Genomic DNA, 27,936 nt, shown 5'->3' with positions numbered 1-27,936 from the left:
TCACAGAGGTGTTCCAGATGGCATCAGCCTCTCTTGAGTGAAGGTAAGCTCTTGTTGGTGTCTTAGTTTGGACATTTTCTTGACACTAGAACTGTAAACTTGTAATTGATTAAATTCCCTTTTTAAAAGCTATTACTGTTTCTAGTATATTGCATTCCAGCAGCTTAACAAACTAAAACACCTATACATTGGATAAAACTGGGAGGGGGGGTGTAAGAAGGGGATACTGAGCAGAGACGAAATGAGGGTTGGATCTGACAAGGAAGCTGAACTGGTTGCTTTGTTACAAAAAGATTCCTACATGTTCTGGAAAATTCAACACATGTTGTATGAATGGAATTTTTATTGATGGCATCTGGTCTATGATTACAAGGTTATATTTTGCTGTGCTTGACAGATTTTTTGCCATTGAGATGCTTATGAAAGAAAGTTTGAATTTGCTGCCAGGCATCCACCTGTGCCCTTGATTGAGCCCTTGGCTCACCTCCAAACACCATTGCTTGGCCCAATACTGCATGTACAGAAGCTAAACAAGGAGGAAAATAAGGTGGATCAATACAATGACCTGTTCCAGGGTAACAGATTATTTGGGGTTTGTCTTTCCCATGGGCTTGTAACCAGTCAGAGGCTATATGAGCATATAGTTCACTCTTCCAGTTATGATCATCCTTGCCAACAATAAATAGGAAGGGGCCCTGGGCCTTTTCTAATGGAATGAGACTTTGGTGATTGGGTTCCTCCAGTGGGTTGTTCCAAATATCCATAAAATCCATTATGCCTGACTCAGAGATTTTAAGTTTCTCTAAGTCACTGGCAAGATTAGGAATAGTCATATCCTTGTAATGCAGAGGAGTTATTGTGTTGGCTACACAGGCATTGATAAGTACCGTGGCTGTGATGCCCTTCAAGAAGGAGGCCATTGAGAGACACAAGTCACCTCCTTTGGAGAAGCCAAGAAGGCCAATACCAGGGCCTTTCACCTGAGGAGAGAGAGAACAATCCTGGCATTCATAAATGAAGGACATAGACAGTGATTTTACATTCTCTAAGTAGCTTTCTTAAAATAAGTAAATCAAGTGATTTCCTAATATACAGGCCCCTGCTCCCCTACTATTTATGGGGCCTGGGCCAAGAGTACACATGAAGGCCTAAATTTCCTAAATGAACAGTTAAATAAAATATACTCTTTTTACTTTTCTTGATTAATATATTTCCACATAACTTAAAAGGCCAGGCTCAAATTTAAAACTCCTTGGAGTTCTATACTGGAATGTGACATTGGGGAGAGTCAATCTCTTGCCCCAATACCTGGTCTCGAGCCCACCCTCCTTCTCTGCCCATCCGTGGCTCCATCACATGCCCTTGAGGGTCCTGCTGCACACACAAGTGGACACCCAACCTGCACATCGAGGCCTACAGGAATACACACTGATGGAGCCAGGGAAGAAGCATAGGTCCTGGAGGCAGGATCAGAATTATTTGAACAGAGAATTCTGATGTCCCTGGTCCCAAAGGCATAGGGGTAGGTGGCATGTGAATTCCAGGTAGATACATTTCCCTGGGCCCTGGGAATCCTCACCCTGTGGGCAGGGCTGCAGCCAAAGGCAGGCCAGAGGGTGGCCATCTAAAACAAAGTGTCCAAGGTGGGAGGCCCTCTTGTCTAGGTCTAAGGGAAGAAGTGATAGTATACATGTCCTCCTCTTTTTCTAGGGTTTTCTCTCCATAAACAAACCAACCATCACAGTTTAATGTCATCGAGGTTTTAGAAGCTCTGCTAAAAGACCATTTGCTGAACCCTAACTGAGTTAGACGATCCTCAAGACCTTGCAGAACATCTTATTCCTTAATATTAGAATGTCTGGGTCTCTTTAAGTCTAGATAATAGCAAAGAATATTTATCATTCCATTCATAATCATTCCAAAATGTTTTAATTAGTTTAATACATTCTCCACTATCAGATAAGGACTTTCTTTACAAAACCATACTGCCATTATAAAACTTAAAAATTATTCCTAATATCATCAAATATATAGTTCCTGTTTAAATGTCACCAATTGTCTCAGAAATGTCTGAGCCAAATTTTTCTCTCTACATATATACATTAATCTTCTAAACAAGGAAATTGAACCTCAAAGAGGGCAATTGTCTATTCAGGATCATAGGACCAGTTGGGGAAGATGCAGAACCAAGAACTCAAGTCTTGTAGCTTTTTAGCCCAAGTCTTCTTTAAATTATAGTCAAGAATTACAAAGGACAGTCAGCAATTAAGTCTTACGGATTTGAGAGAAACAGGTAGAAATAGATAATAATAATAATAATGAATAGTAATAATATTAATTATATTATTATTAGTAATAGTCTTAGTAACTTTTGAAGGAAGCTTTGTGTTTTACGGCATACTTCCAGCTCCACATCTCCTGATAGTGCTCATAGATCCAGGCCTGTGTCCTGTCTACCTCTGTCCTCTGAGTTTAGGAAACACCAGAACTCACCTTTGGATGCTGCAGCATGAAGTCCACAGCTTCCTCAAAGTACTCCAAGTGCACGTCCTTCAAATATTCAGGAAGGTCTTCAAATCTGAAATAAGCCAAAGCAAGCACAGCAAAACCGTGTCCTGCCAGGAGACTGGCCCTGTATTCACAAAGGCCACCACCAGTTCCAAATAGATCAATGATCCCAGGGAAGGGCTCTCTGCCTGGAGAACACAACACATCACCAGAAGCTTTAGACTTTCAAAAGCCATTCTTGGGTTCAGATTTTGCTATCAAACAAACAGAAGTTTCTGAAGCCAGGAAAGTTAAGGAGATGTTCAGTGGAAGGAAGACCCATCTTAATTTACCTTTTTTTTTTGTTTTAATAATGTGCAGGGGGTAAAGGGGAGGACAAAGTACCCCTTTCCCCAGAATTTTTCACAAAACAAAAGTAATAAAAGGAATTCAAATTAGAAAGAACATATACATATGCATTTTCCATCATATTTTCTTTCTTGTTGTCCTCAAAAGAATATCTATTTGAGAATGCTTTGAGAGCTGTAAGTCTCAACATAGGTAGAGGATTATTAGAATATACCCTCCACCTCCTCACACCCTCTGCTCCAGCCTTAAAGAACACCATTCCTAAACATGCCTTATTTTCTTTGACCCTTGAGTATGGATAGATACTGTTCCCGTTGCCTAGAATACTATTCTCTCCTTCTCCTTTTGATCTGGCTTACTTAGTCTTCACTCAAGTCTAAGCTTAGATCTCCCTTCCTACAAGAAGCTTTCCCGTTTCCCACAAGGCTGAGTTCCTTTACATTGCCTTTTCCACCAGCACCCTGTGCCTGTCGTTCCCCTATCATACTACTTACCACAATGCATTAAAGGTGCAAGTATAGCTGCCTGTATCCTCTATTTGATTTTACAGTCTGTGCTGGTTTGAAAAGAAGTATGCCCCCTAAGAAAAGCCATGTTTTAATATAAATCTCATTTCTTAAACGTAAAATAATCCCTATTCGATACTGTATATTTGAAACTGTAATGAGATCATCTCCCTGGTTGATGTGATTTAGTTAAGAACGGTTGTTAAACTGGATTCGGGGATGACATGTCTCCACCCATTTGAGTGGGTCTTGATTAGTTTCTGAAGTCCTATAAAAGAGGAAACATTTTGGAGAATGAGAGATTCAGAGAGAGCAACACTACAAAGCAGAGAGTCCACCAGCCAGCGACCTTTGGAGATGAAGAAGGAAGATGCCTCCCGGGGAGCTTCATGAAACAGGAAGCCAGGAGAGAAAGCTAGCAGATGACCCTGTGTTCGCCATGTGCCCTTCCAGCTGAGAGAGAAGCCCTGACTGTGTTCGCCTTGTGCCTTCTCACTTGAGAGAGAAACCCTGAACTTCATCGGCCTTCTTGAACCAAGGTATCTTTCCCCGGATGCCTTTGATTGGACATTTCTATAGACTTGTTTTAATTGGGACATTTTCTCGGCCTTAGATCTGTAAACTAGCAACTCATTAAATTTCCCTTTAAAAAAGCCATTCCATTTCTGGTATATTGCATTCCAGCAGCTAGCAAACTAGAACACAGTCCAATATTAAACTACAGCAAGGCTGACGTCTAACTTTGTTGGCTATTGGATCCCAGTACTTGCATAGTCTTTGACTTACTACATATTTGTTGAACGATCAACATTTCAACATTATTTACAAAAGTCTTTGAGGCAGGGAACAAAAACTTAAAATAGAACATAGAGTAGATATTGAAATAGTTAACACAAGACAGACAACTAGGAATATCAGGCACCATGCCCGATTGTGAGAGAGGTGTTTGTGTTTGTCTTTTAATGAAAACTTTATTGAGCTCGTACTATATCCCTGGTATTGTGCAAGTCTCTAAGGATATAGAGACGGGTAAGGCCCAATTCCAATGCCAAGAGTTCACATTTTAGTGGAGCAGCCACTCATTAAGATTGTGAGTTGTTGAAGCGGTGTAAAAATAAGGGGGTGGGGCACAGGGCACAAGGCAAAGGCTGGGGTAGGGAATGGACAGTTAATGTTTAGTGGGTAGAATTTCCATTTGGGGCGATGGAAAAGTTTGGTAATGGATGATGGTGACGGTAGCACATCATTGTGAATATCATTAACACCACTGAATCGTATACTTGCACGTGGTTAAAATGGGAAATGTCATGTTGTATATGTGTCATTATAATCAAAATTCTAAACAAAAGAAAAAAGCAGTGTCTCTTGTTTGGAGAATGATTACATAATTCTGTTTAGGAGATTGCTACCGCAACTCCAGCATTTCTAGATAGTAAGGGTTTAAGTCAGAAATTTGGTTGGAAGAGGTGGACTAGGTGTCTTGTTTCCAGGCCACTTTTTACCTAACAAGCATCCTGGTTTTTTTTTTTTTGGGGGGGGGGGGGGCGCTGTCCTGTGCACTATAGGACGTTTAGCAGGATGCCCAGCCTTTATGCACTAGATGCCAACAGCACTCCTCTCCCAGTTGTGACATCCAAATATGCCTCCAGGCATTGCCAAATGTCTCCTGAAGGGGCGGGAGCAAAATCATATCTCAAACTAAGACAGTTTGAGAACTGTCTTAGTCTGTTTGTTTACCATGAGACAAGGGGACAGTCAAGGAGGAGTTTGTGTGTGTGTGTGTGTTTCACTGGTTATCACAGTGGGTTTTAATCTCCTTGGAAGTTTGGAGTGAAAGATGGCTGAAAATCACTCTTGCAGACCGCAGAGCACATTGCCTAAATCGATCCTTGAATCACAGTCGCATGCTTGGCCCATAGTGGGCGCTCAGTAAATACTTCTGAATGCATGGCTTTAGTATACAGTTAAGGGAGGGAAGTACATTGAGGAAGGGCCGAGAGGCTTAGGAAGAAAAGCTTCTACCCAGAATCTCTGATTCTGGAGCTCAGGGATAAGTTTGCGTAGTCCTACAGTTACGTGGTTCCTGGGTCGGGCAAAGGGCGGCTGAGACTCCCTGGACTCCACCAGGCTCCCAAGAACACTCTGGAAAGCAGGTCGCTCACCTGGCGGCAGGAAGAGCGTGGCGTGCAGTTTGCCCACGCGTACCGACTCTCTCCGCACCCCAGGACTCAGGAAGTGGCGCTCCTGCACAGCCTGGCCCAGCAACCGCTGGGGCTCAGGGTCGTGGCCATCGAACACTTCTAGTTCCACGACAAAGGGCGTCAGCACATCCCGCTTCACTAGCCGCACAAAGGGCTTCTCCGGCTCCAGGGCCCAAAAGAGCCCCATAGGCTCAAGCCCCACGAAGCTGCCGCCCAGCGCGGGCGCGCGCGCCAGGTCCAGCTCGCCGATGCCATCTGCGCAGTAGCGCGCGCGAGCCCGGAAGAGCGCGCCCTTCTCGTCGCGCAGGGACGCGCGCAGCGTGACCCGCTGTCCCGGGACCAGTCCGCGCACCACGATGCGCACCGGCTCGTCCCAGGTGCAGTGGCCCGCGGGCTCCAGGGTCACCGTCGCCGCCATGCCAGCCGTAACCAAAACGAGGTAGGCAGGCTTGGCCTATGATGGACCGTGGGTGGTGCCTTTCACCTTCTGGAAAGCAGTCGTGGGCGGAACCTTTGGCAATACTTCCATTGGTCGGGCTTGAGGACAATCTCTGAACCTCTGGGCAGAGGCCTCCTAGACCTCTGTGCAAATCCAGTAATGCCCTGAATGGAGGAAAGAGTTAATTATTACTAATCCTGCAATGCATCGTGATGAGTGTCAAAACAGAAGTACAAAGTCTGAAAGCTAAAGGATTGGGAGAGATGCTGACTTCTCCAGGAATCTGGATTTTTAAGCAGCCTCCTGGATAATTGTAATTCAGGTGGTCCCTGGGGAAACATGGCCCTAATTACTCTCCTACTGTTTCTGGATACAGGCAGTGGATTCTTTTGCCCCGAATGCTCAAATGACCAATTCCTAAGACACTGGGATTTCAAAGAGAGAAAAAGTTTATGACTAGGCTTATTGGGCCAAAATCTGTCTCCCTGAACTGCAGTATTTCTTATAGTTTGATTAGAGAAAAAAAGATGGGCAGGGCTTAGGATAATGAGCTCAGTCTTCCCAGATAATGTAAATAGAGATGATTTAATCATTGATAATGTGCAGATTGAGTACATGCTTAGTCAACAGAACATATGTAAGAAAATGGTGGCCTTAATATGAGGATGAGTGTGTTTTTTAGTATTATAATGAGGTATAGTTGACTTGTAGGTTAAAGTTTTAAGCTGCTGCACATGCCAGGTGGGCCCACATTGATTAGATCTAAGTTAGTCAAGATAATTTTGGACTTGAGATGGGTTAGGGCTGAACTTTGTTAGGAGCTGTCTTTAGTGACTACACGACTCTAAAGTTGAAAAACTGTATAAACGGGTACAAAGGAAGGTTACAATCACACGAGTATAATATATAGGCTATACAATCATTATCAGAGATCAAGGCAGCTGGATTATAATTTAGAGAGTTCAGGTATTTCTCTCTGTCTACTCCAGTATACCAGAAAGCAAAAAGGAGCATCTATATAATAAGTCAGTAATCAAAATCCCTTAAATCCTAATTTCTTGGTTACAGGACCGCTCCAATCCCTTAGTCACCGAACCATATTTCCTAGAGATAATGGTATCTAGACACATTTTAACATCAGGTTAATGTTTGTGGAGTTAAGACCTCTGTAGGTTCTGATACCAGACAGGCAGTGAATTCTCTACCTAATGGCTCAAGTGAGCAATTCCTGAGACACTAGAGTTTCAAAGAGAGAAAGAGGGTTTTTTTTTTTTTTTGGCTAGGTGGGAAGCAGGAGAATAGATGGCCTAGCAGCCCCAATATCTGTCTCCCCAAATTTAGGGGTACACAATACTTTTAAACAGGCACATTCCACCCTTTGGACCCCCAAAAGACATATTCTTTCCAAATGCAAAATACATTCATTCCACCACAGTATCATAAAGTCTTAAACCATTTCTGTAACAACACAAATACAATACAAAGTCAAAAACAGTACAAAATTTCATCAAAGGGCAGTGCAACGGTGGCTTATTGGCAGAATTCTCACCTGCCATGCTGGAGACATGGATTGGATTCCTGGAGCCTACCCATGACAAAAACAAAACAAAACAAAATCTCATCAAAGTCAGGTACAGGCATGATCTGTCCTAAGACAAAATTCTCTTCTGGCTCTGAACCTGTAAAACTCAGAACAAGTTATCTGCTGCCAATATACAAAGGAGGGACAGTCATATTTCCATTTCCATATGGAGAAATTAGAAGGAACACAGGAGTCACCAGACCCAAACAGTTCAGAAAACCTATAGGGCAAACTCCATTAAATTTCAAAGTCTGAGGGTCATTTATCCTTGGGGCTTTAGAAAGCATAAGTCACATCCTTTTCAAGGGCCTACAGAGTGGCTGGGCTCTCTTCAAATGCAACCTTGGAGGACACTGGGTGATTGCCTTTTTCTTCGCTCCACCCTCTCCAAGCATTGCAGCTGCACCTGGGCTCTCTGTCATCTCTGTGGCACATGCTCTACCCCTCCAGAATAATGTGGTGTCAGCAAGACCCTCCTCAGTCCTCAAGGAAGGTGCTCCACCCTCTCCAAGGCCTGGGGCACAACTCTTCCAGAACATTGAGGTAGAAGGCCCACCCTCTGCCTTTAGGGCAAAGTCACCCTCTCCAAGTACCTGGCCCAAGGTTTCTTGGCTTCAGACCTTAGCTTCCATGGTTCTGCCTTTGAAGTCACTTTTTCCTTCAATTTGTCCCCTTTCTGGCCGTTTTAGTCCAGACTGGCAGTGGTTCTGTTTATATAGATCCCAAAACACTCTTGTTGGTTTTCTATGCAGTACCCTGGGATCATGCCCATCAGACAAAAGGACTTTTCACAAATTCTTCCTGGATAACTCCATCTCCAATCCTGGCTTTTTCTGAAACAGGTGACTGATTCCATGTTTGGTTAAATCCTCACATGGGGTACTATTCTCTGGGGTCTCCCTTTCTGGAAGCCCAGAATTTTCCAGAACATCAATTTCTGGTTTCTTTGTACCCAGGAGTTCAGTTCTCAGCTTATCTCTTTCCTGTCACATTTTGCTATAAGCTGCTAGGAGAAATGAGGCTGCACTTTCCACATATAATTTGGAAATCTTTTCTGCTAAATATTCAAGTTCATGGCTTTTAAAATCCGCCTTCCATCTAAAACCAGTGACCAATTTTGCCAGATTCTTTGTCACTTTAAAGCAAGGGCTGCCTTCCTTCCAGTTTGCAGTACCACATGCATCATTTCTAAGGTCTTAGCAGAAGTGTCTTTAGGATCCACATTTCTACTAACAGTCTTTTCAAAGCATTCTAGGCCTTCTCTATCAAACTTCTCACAGTTCTTCCAGAATTTTCCCCTTATCCATTTATAAAGTTTGAAGCATGTTTGGGATTTGCAAACTGCTGCACCCCACTTCTCTAGAACCAAAATCTGTTTTAGTTTGTAAAAGCTTCCGGAGTGCACTATACCAGAAACAGAATGACTTTTTTTTTCAGAATGGTTTTTAAAAACCAAAGGGGAATTTATGAACAAATGTTAAAATAAATGGAAATGCTAGTGATCAATGAAAGGGAGGGGTAAGGGGTATGGTACGTATGATTTTTTTTTCTGTTTTGTTTTTATTTCTTTTTCTGAATAGATGTAAATGTTCCAAGTAATGATCATGATAATGAATATGTAACTATGTGATGATATTGTGAATTACTGATTATATATGTAGAATGGAATGATCAAAAGTTAAGAATGTTTGCGTCTGTTTGGTGTTATATTAAAAAAATTTAAAAATCAATAAAAAGGGGGAGTTTATTAATTTCCAAGTTTACAGTTCTAAGGCCATGAAAATGTCCAAATTAAGGCATCCAGGGAAGATACTTTTACTCAAGAATGGCTAATGGGTCCAGGACACCTCTGTCAGCTGGAAAGGCACAGGGCAACATCTGCTAGCTTTCTCTTCTGGTTTCTTGTTTCATAAGGCTTTCCCAGGGGTGTTCTCCTTCTGCATCTCCAAAGATCTCTGGCTGTGTGGGCTCTCTCAGCTCTAAAGTTTTTCCCAAAATAGTACCCCCTTAAAGGGGTAAGCAACCCCACCTTGAATGGGTGGGGTCACATTTCTAAGGAACCATCTAATCAAAAGTTACTGCCCACAACTGGGTAGGTCACATTGCCATGAAAACAATAAAAAGATCCCACCCAGCAATACTGAATGAGGATTTTCAAAAGGACATGCCTTTTCTGGGGTACATAATAGCTACAAGCCAACACAATGCCTTTTCAAGTCCTAATATGCATTCATTTGCACACACACACAAAACCATACAGAAATATTTTAACTTAAAAACAAACCAGATGGTGTGATGATGGCTCAGTGGCAGAATTCTCACCTGCCATGCTGGAGACCTGGGTTCTATTCCTGGTGCCTGCCCATGAAAACAAACAAGCAAACAGACAAACAAAAAACCAAGTCTGAGTGTTTATCCTTTCCTCAAATGAAATTTCCTGCCTAGCTTTCAATTAATGACTGCGTACCCCTCATACTATAGTACTTCATCTACACGGAACTAGTGTTAGTTCAAATTTTAAATACATCTTTTATGCCAATTAACAACAACAACAAAAAAAGAATGAGGCAAGACTAGAGAAGAAAATCTGGAAGAACATGATGAGCTTAAAATACTTCTTACACACACACTTCTCTGCAGTGGAGAATGGAAGGGCAGAATGTTGGCTTAAATTCCAGTCAGTGCAGTTAAAAAAAAAAAAAAAAGGAAAGGAAAATCTCCGCAAAATTTTGTAGAGCTATGAGAGTTTAGTTTTCACATTAACATGTGAATCAGTTTTTTCTTTATAAGGCCTTGGAAAAGTTCCATCCTGAGGGGCTATAAAGAGTGTTCAACTTTCTCATAGTCCACACTCAAATATCTTTTTCCCTTTTTGAAAATCCTGAATTGTAATTCCTTTTCACAAAAGGTTAAGGGCACATTGAAACAATTAATATTTGTACCTAATTTGTCCTTTAGGTGGCAAAATTTTTACAACTGGAAACCAGGGAGAGGATTCAAAATTGCTGCACTGAGGTCAAGAGTGAAAGGTGACTTAATGGTTTACTTAAAATATGGTTTAAAAATTTTTTTTTCAAGTCAACACATTTACATTGCTCTGAATTAAGGAAGATTTACTGCCTCGGTAGTCAATACAACTACTCAAAAATATATTCTTTAATTTTTCAGGGACTAGATTTTCAGTCGAATGATTACCTCTGAAATATTCTTCTCCTTTTGTTCTTATCCAACAGGTTTTGCTTTCCTAGTTGGTCCATTCAAACTGGAAGAAGAGAGGTGAAAGTAAAAATCTGTTGCTACTTGTTAGCAACTATGAAAAGCAACCTGAAAACAATATCTAAAATGGAGCACATAAAATCCTCTAGATTTCATCCGTCTTTACTTTTCCCAATTTACTTAGTAATAGATAGGCTAGTAAGCAAGACTTTTTAAAAGCACTAGATATTTGTTATAGAAACATTTTTATTATTGTTTTTCTTTTTTTTTTTACTCTAAGTTTGCTTTAGATTAACTAAATAAATGGCTAAACTGAACTGGAAAATAAAAGATATAGGATATGAGTTATTCTTTACTTCATTTTTAGGTAGTTGAAGGAAAAAAATCTCTGAATACCATATAGCTATGATGTGTGCTATACCAACACCATCATAATATAACATTTTACTGCATAAATCAGAGCAAAAGACCTCATTTTTTTTCCAGTAGAAAGGCATCAAAAATTAGAAAGAATGAACTAGTCTTCATGTCTGAGGAAAAGCTGCACTTATGTGTAGGGAGCAAAGTAGTTTATAAATTATTATAATTAAAAAGTCAACTCTATCTAAATAAAATTTTATCCGTAGAAGTCAGTATCACTAGTCTTAATAGTTTCTTTGCTTTCTTTCAAGATGGAAATGTTAATCTATGTCCTGCGTTCATCATTAAAGAACCAGACATGGAAAAGAATCAGAGCCATCTAATAAGAACTTGTGGTGAGCATTAAATATATAGTTAATTGAAGAACTACTACTAAAGGAGAGATAAAAGGTAGAAAGCACAGCATGCTATGCAAATATATTCTGCAAATGTTGACACAGTAACTATTTTTAAAAATTGAGTAACAATGGACAGAGCAAATAGAAAATAAATTTAAATGTTTCATGTATATTGGTGGTGGCTGTAATAATTTGTTATTCTGAGATTGTTGTGTATGTAATGTGGAAAAAGCAAGAGAATAATTGTGGGATATTCTAATTCTATCATTGCTTGTGTCTTTGGAAGCCAGGATTCTCAATATAGAAAAGTAGAGATACAGATACAACAGAGAGGCTAAGTAAAATCTTTTGGTACTGAAGTTGATTTTTAAAGCATCAAAATGAATGAACTCATGAAGTGTTCTGTTTTTTTAAATATATCATTATTTCCTAGTGCTCTCCTGGAAACAATGACCAACTGAATAGCAATAAGCATCCTTAGAGCCCAGATAATGGTTTTGAAACACTATTTTTCACTGAAAGTAACCAGGCTTCTTAGAGAAACAGGCCACTCAGGTCTGGAGGAGGAGGGGTTGGAAAAATAAAAGTTGAGTGGGAACATCTGGTCTTACGAGATAGCAAGGTAACTTGAAAGACTGCTGGGGTAGAGCCAATTCAATGGGGTTCTCAGTGGCCAGTGATGGGTCAGTTTGAGCTTCAATAAAATAACATTTACAATGGGTTGAAACCCATCAAATAAAGTAATGTTTACAATGGGTTGGAACTCATCAAATATGCTTGACTTCATAACACTAAAAGAAACGTTAGCTTAGAAAGACGATTAGGAATATGTTCATTAGCTTGAAATATGGTAAGAAATGAAACTGGGGGGAAAGATAAAATATTTATTCTCCCTTTCCTACACTACTCTATCATTGATTAACCAAATAATAGATGTGAGAAAGCATGCCTTTATAAGAAACCTTCCAACCAACAAATGAAAAAGAAATAAAATTAGAATATTCTCCAACCCACAATGAATTACTGGATCAAGGCACTGAGTATCAGTTTTCAGCTAACATCACAAAAAGAGAAGGAGACAGTATGTGTTCTGATGAGAAAAACACACCATGACCCATCATCTAGCCAAAAGGATTGAATCTGAGTCTGCTCAAACCTTTGGTTCTGTGCCATCATCCAGGGGACAGAGAAACACACTGGATGGCAGTGTGGGTATGCAATCAGCAAAATACAGACTGTAGGAAACTCGGTTGGTCAAAAGATATGGGTTCTTCAACAGATAAATTCCAATGAAAATAAAAGGAAGAAGGGGGAAATAACGGATTAAAAAGAGTTGTAAAAACATATCTAATAAAAATTTATAAATGAGTAAGATTAAATCATGGTGTCTAGGGATATATACTTGGGTTACAAGATAAAATGCAAGGAAGTGATTATTGAAATTAGTGTAGTGGTTATTTTTGTGGGATTGGAGAGATGTCAGTTGTGACAGGACAAATATGAGGACATCGAACAAGTAAAAGAATGTTTGCCTTGTAATAATGCATTAAGCTATTATTTTGTGTTTGGGTTTGGCATTAATATTTTATTTTATAACTTTTTAAAGGTTCACTTTTCTTAAAACGTCAAAGCCCTTAGGATTTTCTGCTAAAAATTGTGGATTTGAATACATCTATTTGTAACTGTCAGGTGATAAGTTTTAAAAAATTGCCTATATTATAGAAATATTCCTAAATAATAGACTACAAATATTTGAAAAATTCTTATGTGTGCATATAATTATGAAAAGTCAAATAATTAAGTATCCATTCCTAAGAAAACATTTATTGTGTTACAGTATTATGTAATACAGTTTTATTAAATGGACTTCATTGACTTCCAAAATTTTCTTTTCCTATTTTCGTAAAAGATTAGTCATGTTATCCTATAAAAAATTAGAACATGAGTATTCAATTTCCTTGAATGTCAGCATTTTTCACTTTTCATCTTTTTATATTGAAAAAAGATTAGCTATTTTGCCCAACCATGAAGGTAGTTAATATATAGCATATACTGTGTACAGTATCATCCAATTTGTAAATAAAGACCCTCAACCTAAATACTCAGCCTTGTGTTGTCTTCCATAACATTAGTGGCTGATGGAGACTAATTTTTTTTTGGTCTCTAAGTGTCTAAGAAACTCATGAATGCAAAACAGATTTTTTTTTTAGTTGCAATATTTATTTCATCTAATATAATTATTTATATATTTGGGTTTAAATCTACCATCTTATTATTTTTGTCTGTGCTTTATTTCTTTAATTTTGGATTAATATTTTTCTAATTTTTTAAAAATATTTTTCTTGAGAAATAACCACACACGTATAATCCAACTGCATTATACTAATCAACAGCTCACAATACCATCAAATAGTTGTGTATTCTTTGCCATGATCATTTTAAAAGCATTTGCATCACTCCAGAAAAAGAAATTAAAAGAAAAAAAAGAACTCACAATCCCATAACCCCAACCCCTCCCTCTCATTGACCCACAGTATTTCAGTTTACCTAGTTTTTACCCTTTATCGCCCCCTATTATTTTTATCCTTTTTTTTTTAACACTCATCTGTCCATATCCTGGACAGATGAGGCACTAGACACAGGATTTTCATAATCACACAGTCACATTGTAAATACGATATAGTTATACAGCCTTCTTCAAGAATCAAGGCTACTAGAACACAGTTCAACAGTTTCAGGTACTTCCCTCTAGTCACTCCAATACATCATAAATTAAAAAGGGATATCTATATAATGCCTAAGAATAACCTCCAGGACAACCTCCTGACTCTATTTGAAATCTCTCAGCCACTGAGACTTTATTTTGTCTCATTTCTCTCTTCCTCCTTTTGGTCAAGAAGGCTTTCTCATTCCCATGATGCCAGGTCCCGGCTCATCCCTGGGAGTCAAGTCCCATGTTGCCAGGGAGATTTATACCCATGGGAGTCATGTGCCAAGTAGGGGGCCATTTTTCTGGAATACAGGAGGTTCCCTAGAGTGTCTCTTATTACTACCATGCCCTGTAATTAAAGTCAATGGAAAACTGCAACAACCCAATCCAGGCAGGACTACCAGTGGCCCAGAAACTTCAGGAATGAAGGTCTGGGTCATCCTACCTGACAAAGAACTACAGCTAGCTGAAGTGCTTACTGAAAGACATGGAATGGGTAGTAGAAAAAGGTAGAGATAAATATGAACTATGGCCACGTGATCAGTTGCAGAAACAAGGACTGTGATTGTAAGAGTATTTCCTCCATTTTGTTATGACTATGTTTGCATTTGTACATGAGCAAATATCTTGTTTTCCTCTTATATGACATAACTGTATTGCTCATGTTTTAGTAGTTAAGCCATAGTATATGAAATTTAAGAATGAATGTTACCTAAGGACTTGTACTCTATTCTGGATATATGTTGCATGTTTCCTGTTGTATGCAGGACAGCTGAGTATTGTTAGGCAAAACATATGTTTGTCATTGCGTTCTATTTGGAAATTAAGCATGTTTCTAGGTGATGTTAATAGCTGCCAAGTTAATTAGAGGTGGACTGTTACGGTTGGGGTCTGGTGTCAACTTGGCCAAATGATTATGCCCAGTTGTCTGGTCAGGAGAGCACTGGCTTGATCATTGCTGGAAGGATATTTCGTGGCTGGTTGATAAACTGGGAGGCTGGTATAGTAAATCATCAGACAGCTGACTGCATCTGTGATCAACTAAGGCATACCGCCCATAATGGGATAATCCAATCAGCTGAAGGCTTCTTAAGCCAGCAAGCTTCTCCTGTGGAGTTCATCCAGACCCTTCATTGGAGTGGCCAGCTTCCTAGCCTGCCCTACGGATTTTGGACTCTTCCGTTTCCACGGTTGCATGAGACACCTTTATAAATGTCATATTTACAGCTCTTTCATGTTGGTCCTGTTTCTCTAGGGAACCCTAATACAGCATGGAATATCTTTTTCTATCTTTTTACTTTCTACCTATTCCTGTCTTTGAACCTAAAGGGAGTCACTTGTAGACAGTCTATAGATGTATCATGCTTTATTAAAAAACAAATCTGTCAATCTCTGCCATTAACAGGGGAATTTAATCCTATTAAATAAATAACTGAGAAGAAATAATTTACTTCAGTCATTTAGCCATTTCTTCAGTATGCCTCATATGTTTTGTTTGTTTGTTTGTTTGTTTTTTGCATGGGCAGGCACCGGGAATTGGACCCAGGTCTCCAGAGTGGCAGGTGAGAACTCTGCCTGCTGAGCCACTGTGGCCTGCTCTAATATGTTTTTGATTCCTCAGTTACGTCATTATTGTCTCTTTTTTGGTATGTAGTTGCTTTTTCACAGTGTACCATTGTGGTTCCATTTTCATTTCTTTTCTTTATTTTTTCAGTTATTATTTTAATGGTTACCTTTGCAATTACACTTGACATTTTGAAGTAATAACAACTTAGTTTAATTAGTACCAGTGTAGTTTAAATAGTGTGGTGATTTGAAGCTGTATGTACCCTGGAAAAACATGTTCTTAAATCTAATCCATCCCTGTGGATGTAAATCCATTTTAAGTAGGATTTTTTTTTACTATTATTATTACTTTTATTTTTTTTCTCTATATTAACATTCTATATCTTTTTCTGTTGTGTTGCTAGTTCTTCTAAACCGATGCAAATGTACTAAGAAACGATGATCAAGTAGGATTTTTTTGATGAGGCCATTTTAATTAAAGTATGACCCACCTCATTCAAGATGGGCCTTAATCCTATTACTTTGTCCCTTATAAACAGAATAAATATAAAAAGAGGGAGAAAGCCACAAAAACAAGAAGCTGAAATTAGTAAAAACTGGAAGAGAAAGGAGAAACCAGCAGACACCATCATGTGCCTTGCCATGTGACAAAGGAGCCCAGGATTGCTGGCAGTCAGTCTTTGTGAAATAGGCATCACCTTGATGATGGCTTCATTTGAACATTTCCTGGACTTTAACCATGACTGAATAAATTCACACTGTTTAAGCTGAATCATTTCATGGTGATTGCTTTAAGCAGCTTAAGAAACCTAAACAAATAATAAACAAACTATATATATATTTATCCTTTTCCTTTTATAGTGTAATTGCTTCAGATTACATCTTTTTATGTTATATGCTCATTAACATAGAATTACAGTTATTTTACATGTTTGCCTTTTAAGTCATATGTGGAGGTGAATCAGTTACAAATCAAAAAGCACATATTACAGGATTTTATATTTACCTACGTTGTTATCTTTAACAATGTTCTTTATTTCTTTTTAAGGCTTCAGGTTACTGCCTAATGTCCTTTTATTTCAGCCTGAAGTACTCCCCTTAGCACTTATTGAAGGGTAAAGTTTCTGGTAATGAGCTCTTTTAGCCTTGGTTTTTTCTGTAAATGTTAATTTCACCTTCGTTTTTGAAAGATTACTTTGCCAGATATAGAATTCTTGGTTGACAGTTTTTTTCTTTAAGGACTTTAATAGGCTATTTCACTGTCTTCTGGTCTCCATGGTTTCTGATGAGAAAAGCACTGTTAATCTTCTTTGTGGATCTCTTCCATGTGCAAGACAGTTCTTTCTTCCTGATTTGATAATCTTCTATTTGCCTTTAGATTTTGAGAATTTCACTATAATTTGTCTTCGTGTAGATTTCTTAGAGTCTCTCCTGCTTGGAGTTTTCTAGGCTTCCTGGATGTGTATAATCATGTCTTTCATCAGATTTGAGAACTTTTCCATTATTATTAGGGAAATGTTTAGTGAAAAAAATAAAGAGGTGGAAACTATAAAAAGGAACCAAACAAACTTTGGAGTTGAAAATACATTAATTGAAATGAAAAACTCATTAGTTAGATTCAACAGAAAATTTGAACAGGTGGAAGGAAGTATCAGAAAACTTGAGGGCAAGACAATAGAAATATCCAACATGAGGAACAAAAAGAAAAAATAACAGAAAAAATTAACAGAGCTGAGGAACCTGTAGGAACTGTTAAGAGTACCAATATACAAATTATTTGAATCCCAGAAGAAGAAAGGGAGAGAAAGGGGTAGAAAAAGTATTTTAAGAAATAATGACTTGTTTTAGTTCACAGTGAGAAAAATGATTCTCAAGGAGCTCTACCCAAGGAAATGCACCTGAGGAGCCTCAACTGTACCTGGACCTAACATAGAAGATGAGATTCCATATATTGAGTCTGAGCTTGATGCCTTAAAGGGATGAGACTTTTGGGAATCTTTGGCAGGGGGATAGGCATATTTTACTTGTGGGCAGAATGTGAATTTTTATGGCCAGAAGGCAGATTGTATTCTCCAAAGATTAGCCACAATAATATTTCCCATAGCACACAGCATCTTGCCACTCTACTTTCAAGAGATATAGTTTATGTTCTTGAAATTGAGTGGATTTTTCTGACTATCTTACCAATATATATGGCAAGGGTTGTAATGCTTTGCAATTTCCAAGCAGGTCAGAAGAATGCCATGCAATTTTCTCCCTTTCTCAGGATGTTTTCACTCTTGGAACACAGCCATCAGCCTGTGAGGAAGCCCAGGCACCCAGAGAAGAAGCCCAAGTTGAGAGAAACTGAGGCCATCCTTGGCTGACAGCCCGAATTCAATTCCCAAGTGATAGCCAGCACCAACTTGCCAGCCACTTGTGTGATCGTCTTGATATTGGATCCTCTAAACCCCCAAACTGCCCTGGGCAGTGCAACTTGGTACAAATGTGGTCCATTTCCACTGAGCTCTGCATAAAGGAAGGAAGAAATGATTGTTGTTTGAAGTCAGTAAGTTTTAAGGCAGTTACACAGCAATATTTCACACTAAAAATCTTTTTTTTGCTCACATATCTTCAATTTTGGCAGGACTTGACAGAGACAATTCGCTGCTCTACAATATTTGAAGCCTTTGCTGGGAAGATTCACATGGCCAGGGCCTAGAATCATCTGTAGGTGTTTTCACTTACAAGACTGGCATCTGGGCTGGGATAACTCAAAGCCTGGATTCAATTGGAACTGACAGCAGGAGAGCCTACAGTTGGCTTCTTCATATGTTTTGTGTATCCTCAGAGCATCATGGTCAGAGCATAATCACATTTCTTACATGGAGCCTGAGAGCTCCAGGAGCGAGCATTCCCACCATCAATGTGGAATCTTCATTGCCTTTTATGACCTAGCCTCTGAAGTCACGCAACATTACTTCCGCTCTGCTTTACTATTTGAAGCAGCCACAAGCCTATTCAAATTTAAGTGGTATGGAAATACATCTTTCACCTCTTGAGGCGTGTCAATGAACTCGCACCATATTTTAAAACTGCCTGATTGTCTTCGTCTTTATCATGTTTGGTGTATATATACCTCTCAAACATGCGGCTTGCTGTCTAGGTCGGTTTTGGAAAATTCTCAGCCATTAACTCTTCATATATTTTGCTTCTGCCGGATTTTCTCCTTTCCTTCTGAGACCAATACACAATATACTTTTTCACTGGATTCCATGACTCTTTAGTTCATTTCTCTATTTTCTTTCTTCTTGTTTTAAATCTCTCTGTACTCCTGATGCTTGGGAGAGTATGGAGTCTAAACCCCAGCATTCGAGGAAAGCATGATGTTCTAGTTCGCTAGCTGCTGGAATGCAATATACCAGAAATGGAATGGCTTTTAGAAAGGGGAATTTATTAAGTTGTAAATTTACAGTTCTAAAGCTGTAAAAATGTCCAAGTTAAAGCAAGGCTATAGAAATGTCCAAACTAAGGCATCCAAGGAAAGACACCTTTGCTCCAGAAGGCCGATGATGTTCAGGGTTTCTCTCTGGCACATGACAAACATGGTGACTTCTGCTAGCTTTCTCTCCCAGCTTCTTGTTTCATGAAGCAACTCCAGGGGTTTTTCCTTCTTCATCTCTAACGTTCTCTGGCTGCATGGGTTCTCATGGTTCTCATGGTTCTGTTCTCTTGGAGCTCTGTCTCTGTTGCTTTGTCATTCTCCAAAATGTTTCCACTTTTAAAGGATTCCAGTAAACCAATCAAGACCCACCTGAATGGGTGGAGTCATATCTGCATCTAATAAAAAAGTTAATACCCACAATTGGGCATGTCACATCTCCATGGAGATAATCTAATCAAAATATTTCAGCCTACATTATTGAATAGTGATTAAAAGAAATCTTGCTCCCACAAGATTGGTTCAGGATTAAAATATAGCTTTTCTAGGGTACATAATCCCCTCAAACCAGCACACATGGTCACTGGGTGAGCACTTGGAAGGGGTGGGGCTGCTGCTCCATCCAGGTCAGAGGACAAAACATCATTCTATAGATGAGTCTCAGACCTTAAAATCTAATGGAGTATTCTCTGCTAGGTTCCAGAATTGTTTGCACCTGTGACCCCTATTTTTCTTTCAATTTCTCTCTATGGGAATGGGAATATTTATCCTATGCCTAGTCCTCCATTCTATATAGGAAGCAGAAAACTTGTTCTCTAGGTTTCACAGTCCACAGACAGGGGAGTTTTACCTGAGGACTGACTGCACCCACAACTTATTTTGATGAGACTTTGTGTGAAGCATTGTTTCTGAAATGACTTAAGGCCTTTGGGGTAGATACTGTGATGGAATGAATGTATATAGAAAGAATATGTCTTTTGGGGTTCCAGGGGTGGATGTATCCCAGAAAAATATGTTCTTAAATCTAATCAATTCCTGTGGGTGTGAACCCATTGTAAGTAGGACCTTTTGATGAGGCTACTTCAATGACGGTGTAGCCCACCTTAATCAGGATAGGTCTTAATTCTGTTACTGGAGTCCTTTGTAAGAGGAATGAAATTTCATAAAGAAAACCGTAGGAGGCAAGAAGCTGAAAAAGAACCTGGAAGAGAAGGAAAACAATCAGGCTGCCATGTGCTTTGCCATGTGACAGAGTAGCCAAGGATCACTGGCAGTCAGCCCCAGAATGCCAGTTTTCAGGGAGAAAGGATCGCTTTTTTGATGCCTTGACTTGGACATTTTTCCAGCCTCAAAACTGAGCAAATAAATACACATTGTTTAAGCAGAACCATTTCATGATATTTGCTTGAGCAGTCTACAAAACTAAAACACTAAGTGTGCTGGTTTGAATCTGTGGTGGACCCCAAAAAAGCCATGTACTTTAATCCTCATTCAACATTGCTGAGTGAGAGCATTTTTTTTTTGTATCAAATAAACATTTTTTGCTTTAGTCTCACACATAAGTTGAAAATTTAAAATATTAATTACCATCTATTTTCAGCACCCTGCAGTAATGACATTCCTTTGTTCTTCCTCATGCAAAAACATTTTTAAAATTTGTGCATTAGTCACTATCATTATACACTCTAGGCATTCCTAGATTATACCATCTCAATCTTTATCATCTATCTTTCTTTCTGATTTCATTTATGTCCCCAGCCCTCCTCCCTCTATCATTCTCACATGCAGCTTCATTCAGTGTTTTAACATAATTGTTAGGTAGTATTGTGCTGTCCATTTCTGAGTTTTTATATTCAGTCCTGTTGCACAATCTGTATCCTCTCAGCTCCAATTACCCAGTATCTTACCCTATTTCTATCTCCTGATGGTCTCTGTTACCAATGAAATATTCCAAGTTTATTCACTAATGTCAGTTCATATCAGTGAGACCATACAGTATTTACCCTTTTGTTTCTGGCTAATCTCACTCAGCATATGCTCTCAAGGTCTATCCATGTTGTTACATACTTCATAACTTTATTCTGTCTTGCAGCTGCATAATATTCCATCATATGTATATACCACAGTTTGTTTAGCCACTCATCTGTTGATGGACATTTTGACTGTTTCCATCTCTTTGCAATTGTAAATAATGTTGCTATAAACATTGGTGTGCAAATGTCCGTTTGTGTCCTTGCCCTTATGTCCTTTGAATAGATACCTAGCAATGGGTATTGCCGGGTCATGTGGCAATTCTATATTCAGCTTTTAGAGGAACTGCTAAACTGCCTTCCACAGTGGTTGCACCATTTGACATTCCCACCAACAGTGGATAAGTGTGCCTCTTTCTCCACATCCTCTCCAGCACTTGTCATTTTCTGTTTTGTTGATAATGGCCATTCTGGTGGGTGTGAGATGATATCTCATTGTGGTTTTGATTTGCATTTCTCTAATGGCCAGGGACGTTGAGCATCTCTTCATGTGTCTTTTGGCCATTTGTATTTTCTCATCTGAGAAGTGTCTGTTCAAGTCTTTTGCCCATTTTGTAATCAGGTTGTCTTTTTGTTGTTGTGTTGAACAATCTCTTTATAAATTCTGGAGACTAGACCTTTATCTGATATGGAATTTCCAAATATTGTCTCCCACTGTCTTTTTACTTTCTTGATGAAGCTCTTTGATGTGCAAAAGTATTTAATTTTGAGGAGTTCCCATTTCTTTCTTTCTTTCTTCAGTGCTCTTGCTTTGGGTATAAGGTCTATAAAACCGCCTCCAAATATAAGATTTATAAGATATTTCCCTACATTTTCTTCTATGAGTGAGAGCATTTTGCATTGAATCTGTAAATTGCTTTGGGTAGAACCAACATCTTGACAATATTTAGTCTTCCAATCCATGAGCTTGGAATTCCCTTCCTTTTATTTAGGTATTTTATTTTATTTTTTTAGCAATCTTTTAACATCTAGATATTTTATTCTTTTAGTTGCTAATGTAACTGGAGTTTTTTCTTAGTTTTCTCCTCAAAGTGTTCATCACTAGCCTGTAGAAACACTACTGATTTGGGAAATTGGTCTTGTACCCTGCCACTTTGCTGTTATTAGCTTTAGTAGCTTTCTTAAGATTTTCAGGACTTCATATATAAAGGATCATGTCAGCTGCAAATAATGAAAGTTCTACTTTTTCCTTTCCAATTTGGATGCCTTCTATTTCTTTTTCTCGTCTAATTGCTATGGCTAGAACTTCCAGTACAAAGTTGAACAACAATGGTGACCCTAGGCATCCTATCTTGTTCTAGTCTTAGAGAGAAAGCTTTTAGTCTTTCACCATTGATTATGACATTAGCTGTGGTTTTTTTCATGTATGTCCTTTATCGTGTTGATGAACTTTACTTCTATTCCTATTTTTCTAAATGTTTTTATCAAGAAAGGATGCTGGATTTTATCAGATGCCTTTTCTACATCAATTGAGATGATCATGTGGTTTTTCTACATCAGTTGAGATGATCATGTGTTTTTCCCTTCGTTTTGTTAATGTGGTGTATTACATTAATTGATTTTTTTATGTTAAACCACTATTGCTTATCTGGGATAAATTCCACTTGATCACAGTATGTAATTATTTCAGTATGTTGTTGGACACAGTTTGCTAGTATTTTGTTGAGGAGTTTTGCATCTATATTCATAAGGGATGCTTGTCAGTACTTTTCTGGTAATATCGTTATCTGGTTTGGTATGAGGGTGATGTTACCCTCATAGAATGAGTTGAGAAGTGTTCTGTCTTCTTCAATTTTTGGGAAGAGTTTGAGCAGAATTAGTATTAATTCTTCTTGGAATGTGAGACATCTGGTTCTGGGCTTTTTTGTTGTTGTTAAGAGGTTTTTGATTACTGATTCAATCTCTTTACTCATAATTGGGTCTGCTGGTATTTTCTGTTTCTTCTATAGTCAGTGTAGGATGTTTGTGGTTTCCTAGGAACTTATCCATTTCATTTAGGCTGTCTTAACTTGTGGGCATACAGTTGTTCATAGTATCCTTTTATGATAATTTTTAATTCTGTGGGGTCAGTAGCAATGTCCCCCCTTTCATTTATTCTTTCTCCAAGGCCTTTAATACTCTCTTAAACAGTTGAGAACAAGCAATTATAAAACTGCATTTTTTTACATTACAAGTAATAAAATTTCATATGACAGCTGCACGATATCAATTTTCTTAAATATTTTTCTGTGATAACATTTCATTAACACTTTGATCTATGAGGTCACAAAGACAGGCAGGAATGTGGTAAAAATATCAAACTTACTGAAGCATTAGAAGAATAAAATATTTAGTGACTGCCTATCATTCACATTAATTTTACACACTTTATGTAAGTTAAATGTGAATGTAAGTTCTAGTTATCTATTAATAGACTAATAATGCTACCATCTGGCCTTAAATGTTTTCATTTTAAATATAAACCATAGAAATTTTGTATTTAACTAAGATCTTTCCCAAATAAGCATGGCAAGATACCCTAAGACATGTTTCACATTCCCAGAGATTTTATACAAGTGTGCAACATTAGCATATGGGAGCATTGGATCTGTTTTAAACTTGACTTAAATCTTGAGTGATTGCATTCCCACGTACCAGGTACCATTTGGCCAGCATCATGATGCCATAGTTTAATTACTGCTGTTAAAACTTTAGATAGGAAATACAGTGTACATTTGGGGAAAAAAGCCAGTGATTTTTTCTTCTTTTTTTGTAATACAGTTAGCTTTCAAAAATGAGATCTAATTTTAAAGTACCAAAGCAGCCATTTAAATGAGAAAATGTACTTGGCTTAATCACCTCTAAAATGGAAATATCACTGCCTTTTCAACAAGCCTTAAATCAAAATAGATTTTTTTTCCATAAAGCAAGTGATACTCAGCTTGTATTGCACTCCAATTTTCAAAGGCATATATAGATAACTTTCTACCCTCCCAAAATCTAAGTTGACCCTTCACTCTTCCAGCCAATATTTACCTTTTCTGGGCCAATTCTTTTTTTTGCCAAGCTGTCTGATCCTTGCTCCTTTTCCCACCTATATTCGCCATCTACCTAGATCTATACCTAGAATATTGCAAGAGAGATGAGTGCTTCTAAGCTGTATGGTCAATTATTGACCTATTACCACTACACTGCTTTGAATTTCAGAACCTATTAGTTAAGCCAGCTAACCATCATGTTTATAGTGGTTTTCTTCCCCAAAAGCACACCAAGTGTCATAATAATAATTTTAAAAGTACATTCTTTAAGAGTTTTCACAATCCTAGAAAGTACCTGGAGAAGAGTCCTTAAATGTTTGAGTCACCTAGTTTGATGTTCTAATTTATAGGTAAGAGTATTAGAGGTGATATGACATGACATGCCAAAGGCTATGTAACTAACAACAAGCAGAAGCTAGACATATATTTCAAATTCTTTCCACTGTACTGCACTATACTACACACACACATACACACACATACACAAACCTAGGTTAAGGTAAGAAAAGTTTGTTAATAAACCAACAACAACAAAAAAACCCAGTACAAAGGGAAAATCTTTGGGATCTCTTCACAGACAGACAAAAAACAAAACAAAACATCCATTTTGTACAATGAGAAACATTGCTCAGTTCAGCAGATGCCACACAATACCAAGGATCCTTATTCTCAGTTCTGAAATGGAATCTGTGACTGCAGGTAACATCAATATTTAGAACATAAGGTCCCACTAACTCCATTCTTTTCAAGTCTTCAACTACAAGGTTACACCATACTCTCAGGATTTCAACAAGAAAAATGAATCAAGCTGAAGTAGGATTAAAGAAGTATACTGAAGATAAAAGCAAAGGGGAACTTTTTTTTTTTGGCCAGCAGGTCATCCCAGTTACCTTAAAGTACATAATTTCAAATTAACCTACAGAGTTGTGACAGGACCATATAATTTCAGTGAAAATCAACACAATAGTTAGACACCTTAACACAAGATCAATTTAGAAATATTATATCAGGCAAGCATGCAAAATTCAGAGTATAAAACAACACAAGGTCCAGTGGCCAAGCAAAGACACTCCTCAGGAGAAGGTGGATTTGAAGATGCTGAACAGAACTAATATATATGGAGCTGAAAGGGACACCTCAGAAATCAGTGGACCAGTTTCTTTATTTTATAAATGAGGAAAGTGAGCAGACTAATTCACTAACTAGTGCTATTTGCAACTACACACATCTAAAATATAGGGAAATAAATACCCAGAATGTAGAAAGCCCACCAATTTTGTAAAAAAAAAAAAAAAGACATTTCACTAAGCCCACTGATTTATGCAAAATCTTTCAAGACTCTAGAAACAAGGGATGGGGGTGAAGTTGTTAATACAGCATAGCAGCACATTTCACAAATTTTTATTTGTGTTTTATTTTTAATAGTTTTTTTTGTTTAAGAGATTAAATGGAAAAAACATATCTCAAATATTTCAATGCTCAGTTTTGATAAACACAATTGAGTTTTCATCCAATTTTCTGAAGTACAGCAAAATGTACTAGCTTTAAACAAAGGAATGTCCATATTGCAGGATATTGAAAATAGATGGTCATTTATATTTTAAAACTTCAACTTCTGTGTGAGACTAAAGCAAGAAATGTTTATTTGGTGAAAAATTTATGTTTTGACTAGTACATTTCCTAATTTAACTTCTAGGGACAGTTTAATTGAACACCATAAGTACATGGAATCTTGAATAGGGCATGAGATTTTGTTGGTTTGTCTAGGTTAGTGTGATACCCTGTAAAATCCCAGAGGGATTTGAACTGAATAAAGAAGTATTTGCAAGTACCCTTGGGAGATGGGAGAAAGGGAAAAAAATTCAAGTTCCCCATTTGGAGAATTCCTGATAGTCTCACAAGCAGTGGGGACAATGAAATGAAGAGGCCAAGCCCTCAATCTTGGGGTTTGTCCCTATGAAACTTATCCCAGCAAAGGACAGGCTAAGCCTACTTAAAATTAGGCCTTAAGAATCACCCCCAGAAAACCTCTTTTGTTGCTCAGATGTGGCCTCTCTCTCAGCTGATATGGCAAGCAAACTCACTGCCCTTCCCCCTCTACGTGGGACATGACTCCCAGGGGGCATAAATCCCTCCCTGTCAATATGGGACAGAAATCCTAGGATGAGTTGGGACTTGGGATCAAGGGATTGAGAAAACCTTCCTGACCAAAAGGGGAAAGAGAGAACTGAGACAAAATAAAGTGTCACTAGCTGAGAGATTTCAAACAGAGTTGAGAGGTTATCCTGGAGGGTATTCTTAGGCATTAAGACAGATAACCTCTTTTTTAGTTAATGGTGTATTAGAGTGGCTAGAGGGAAGTACCTGAAACTGTAGAGCTGTGCTCCAGTAGCCATGTTTCTTGAAGATGATTGTATAATGATATAGCTTTTGCAATGTGACTGTGTGATTGTGAAAACCTAGTGTATGATGCTTCTTTTATCTATGGTATGGACAGATGAGTAACAAATATGATTAAGAAATAAGCAAATAGTAGGGGGATCAAAGGTTAAAATAAATTGAGTAGATTGAAATACCAGTGGTCAGTGAGAGGGAGGGGTAAGGGGTATGGCATGTATGAATTTTTTCTTTTGTCTTTTTTTTTCTTTTGTGGAGAGATGCAAATGTTCAAAAAAAATTATCATGGTGATGCATACACAACTATGTGATGATATTGTGAGCCATTGATTGTAACCATGTCAAGAATGTCTGTATGTCAAGATGTCAAGAATGTTTGTATGTTTGTTTGTTGTTTACAATAAAAATATTTTTAAAAACTGTACTAGCTTTAAAAATGTGCCTTCTTCAGGTTTCTCCTATAGTTTTTTTTTTACCTTATTGTTCAAAACTGAGCGCTGAGTATTTTTAACCTAAGTATCATTACATATATGTACATTTTAAGTGCACATCTTAGGAAGGAACAAAATCTACAATATTTCAATAACTCATAGTATATTTATAAAATGAAAAGCCTTCATCAAAATACACTTTTTACTGGGAAAAATAAATAAAAGAGAGAAATGGATCTACAGAGAGTAAAAATGAACTTTCCTAGATTTCCGTGTGGTACACAGTCCATATCAAGCATATTTGCCTTTAGTTCCCCAGAGCTGTTCATCTTCTGAGTTAAGAATTTTTTAAATATTTTAAATTGAGATTTTATTATGCTGATGTTTGTTTTTCATGCCACATCATCTTCAGTCAAGCTCTGAGCACTTAAAATTCTCTAATTGTTGGGTCAGAAGCATCTGTAACATTGGTGGTGGAAGAGTTTGCTGTAATACTTGCAATAACTGCTGTGGCTGACCATACACAGCAACTGCATTTGTCAAATGGTCCACACTCTTCTCATATCCACCTTGGACTACTAACTCTTCGCCAAGCTGTATTCAAGGAAACATCTAGCTCTATATCCATATTTAGTTTATTTCTATTCATGTTTTCATTCATCTCTTTGAATTGATTTAGGATATTGGTTTGGGATTCTTTGATTAGTTGTTCCAAAGTCTCTTTTTCCTCTGAAGTTTTAATTTGTCCCCTTGACTGAGCCATCTCTAACTGTTTCTTAGTGTGGCCTGTCACTTTTTGTTGATGT

At 38.1% G+C, this 27,936-nt stretch overlaps 1 protein-coding gene and 1 long non-coding RNA gene across 9 annotated transcripts in view; one reads left to right on the top strand and one right to left on the bottom strand.

Annotated features, from left to right (window-relative positions):
* Window positions 1-330: 330 nt before the first annotated feature.
* Window positions 331-18,747, bottom strand: LOC143651978 (acyl-coenzyme A thioesterase 6-like). Of its 7 annotated transcripts, XM_077122992.1 has the most exons (7): window positions 18,562-18,747; window positions 16,841-18,342; window positions 10,780-10,846; window positions 9,907-9,942; window positions 5,525-6,166; window positions 2,494-2,696; window positions 331-980 (listed from the first exon to the last, which is right to left on the bottom strand). In XM_077122992.1, exons 5-7 carry the CDS (start codon window positions 5,979-5,981, stop codon window positions 375-377), a joined length of 1,266 nt encoding a protein of 421 aa, XP_076979107.1. In that variant the 5' UTR covers window positions 5,982-6,166; window positions 9,907-9,942; window positions 10,780-10,846; window positions 16,841-18,342; window positions 18,562-18,747; the 3' UTR covers window positions 331-374. The 7 variants fall into 7 exon arrangements, with proteins under 7 accessions (XP_076979107.1, XP_076979103.1, XP_076979104.1 ...); XM_077122988.1 differs by having other exon boundaries at window positions 16,841-18,747; XM_077122989.1 differs by having other exon boundaries at window positions 16,845-18,747.
* The window catches only part of LOC143651980 (uncharacterized), a 30,942-nt gene continuing 8,830 nt past the window's right edge, over window positions 5,825-27,936 (top strand). The window contains exons 1-3 of one of the 2 annotated variants that reach the window (XR_013160352.1): window positions 5,825-6,002; window positions 11,472-11,555; window positions 15,795-15,830. This is a non-coding gene — a long non-coding RNA (uncharacterized LOC143651980). The remainder of the gene's footprint in view (window positions 6,003-11,471; window positions 11,556-15,794; window positions 15,831-27,936) is intronic. The other variant, XR_013160353.1, reaches the window with a different exon arrangement.

This window comes from Tamandua tetradactyla, chromosome 12 (genome assembly GCF_023851605.1).
Source record: "Tamandua tetradactyla isolate mTamTet1 chromosome 12, mTamTet1.pri, whole genome shotgun sequence".
NCBI classification, from domain to species: Eukaryota; Metazoa; Chordata; class Mammalia; order Pilosa; family Myrmecophagidae; genus Tamandua; species Tamandua tetradactyla.
This window is presented reverse-complemented; position numbering and strand designations above follow the sequence as displayed.

Coding starts and splice junctions, on each gene's coding strand:
- LOC143651978 (XM_077122988.1), bottom strand. CDS start 5,981: ATGGCGGCGACGGTGACCCTGGAGCCCGCGGGCCACTGCACCTGGGAC. Junction 2,697..5,524: donor CACGCTCTTCCTGCCGCCAG/GTGAGCGACCTG, acceptor TGTGTTCTCCAG/GCAGAGAGCCCTTCCCTGGG. Junction 981..2,493: donor TCATGCTGCAGCATCCAAAG/GTGAGTTCTGGT, acceptor CTCTCTCCTCAG/GTGAAAGGCCCTGGTATTGG.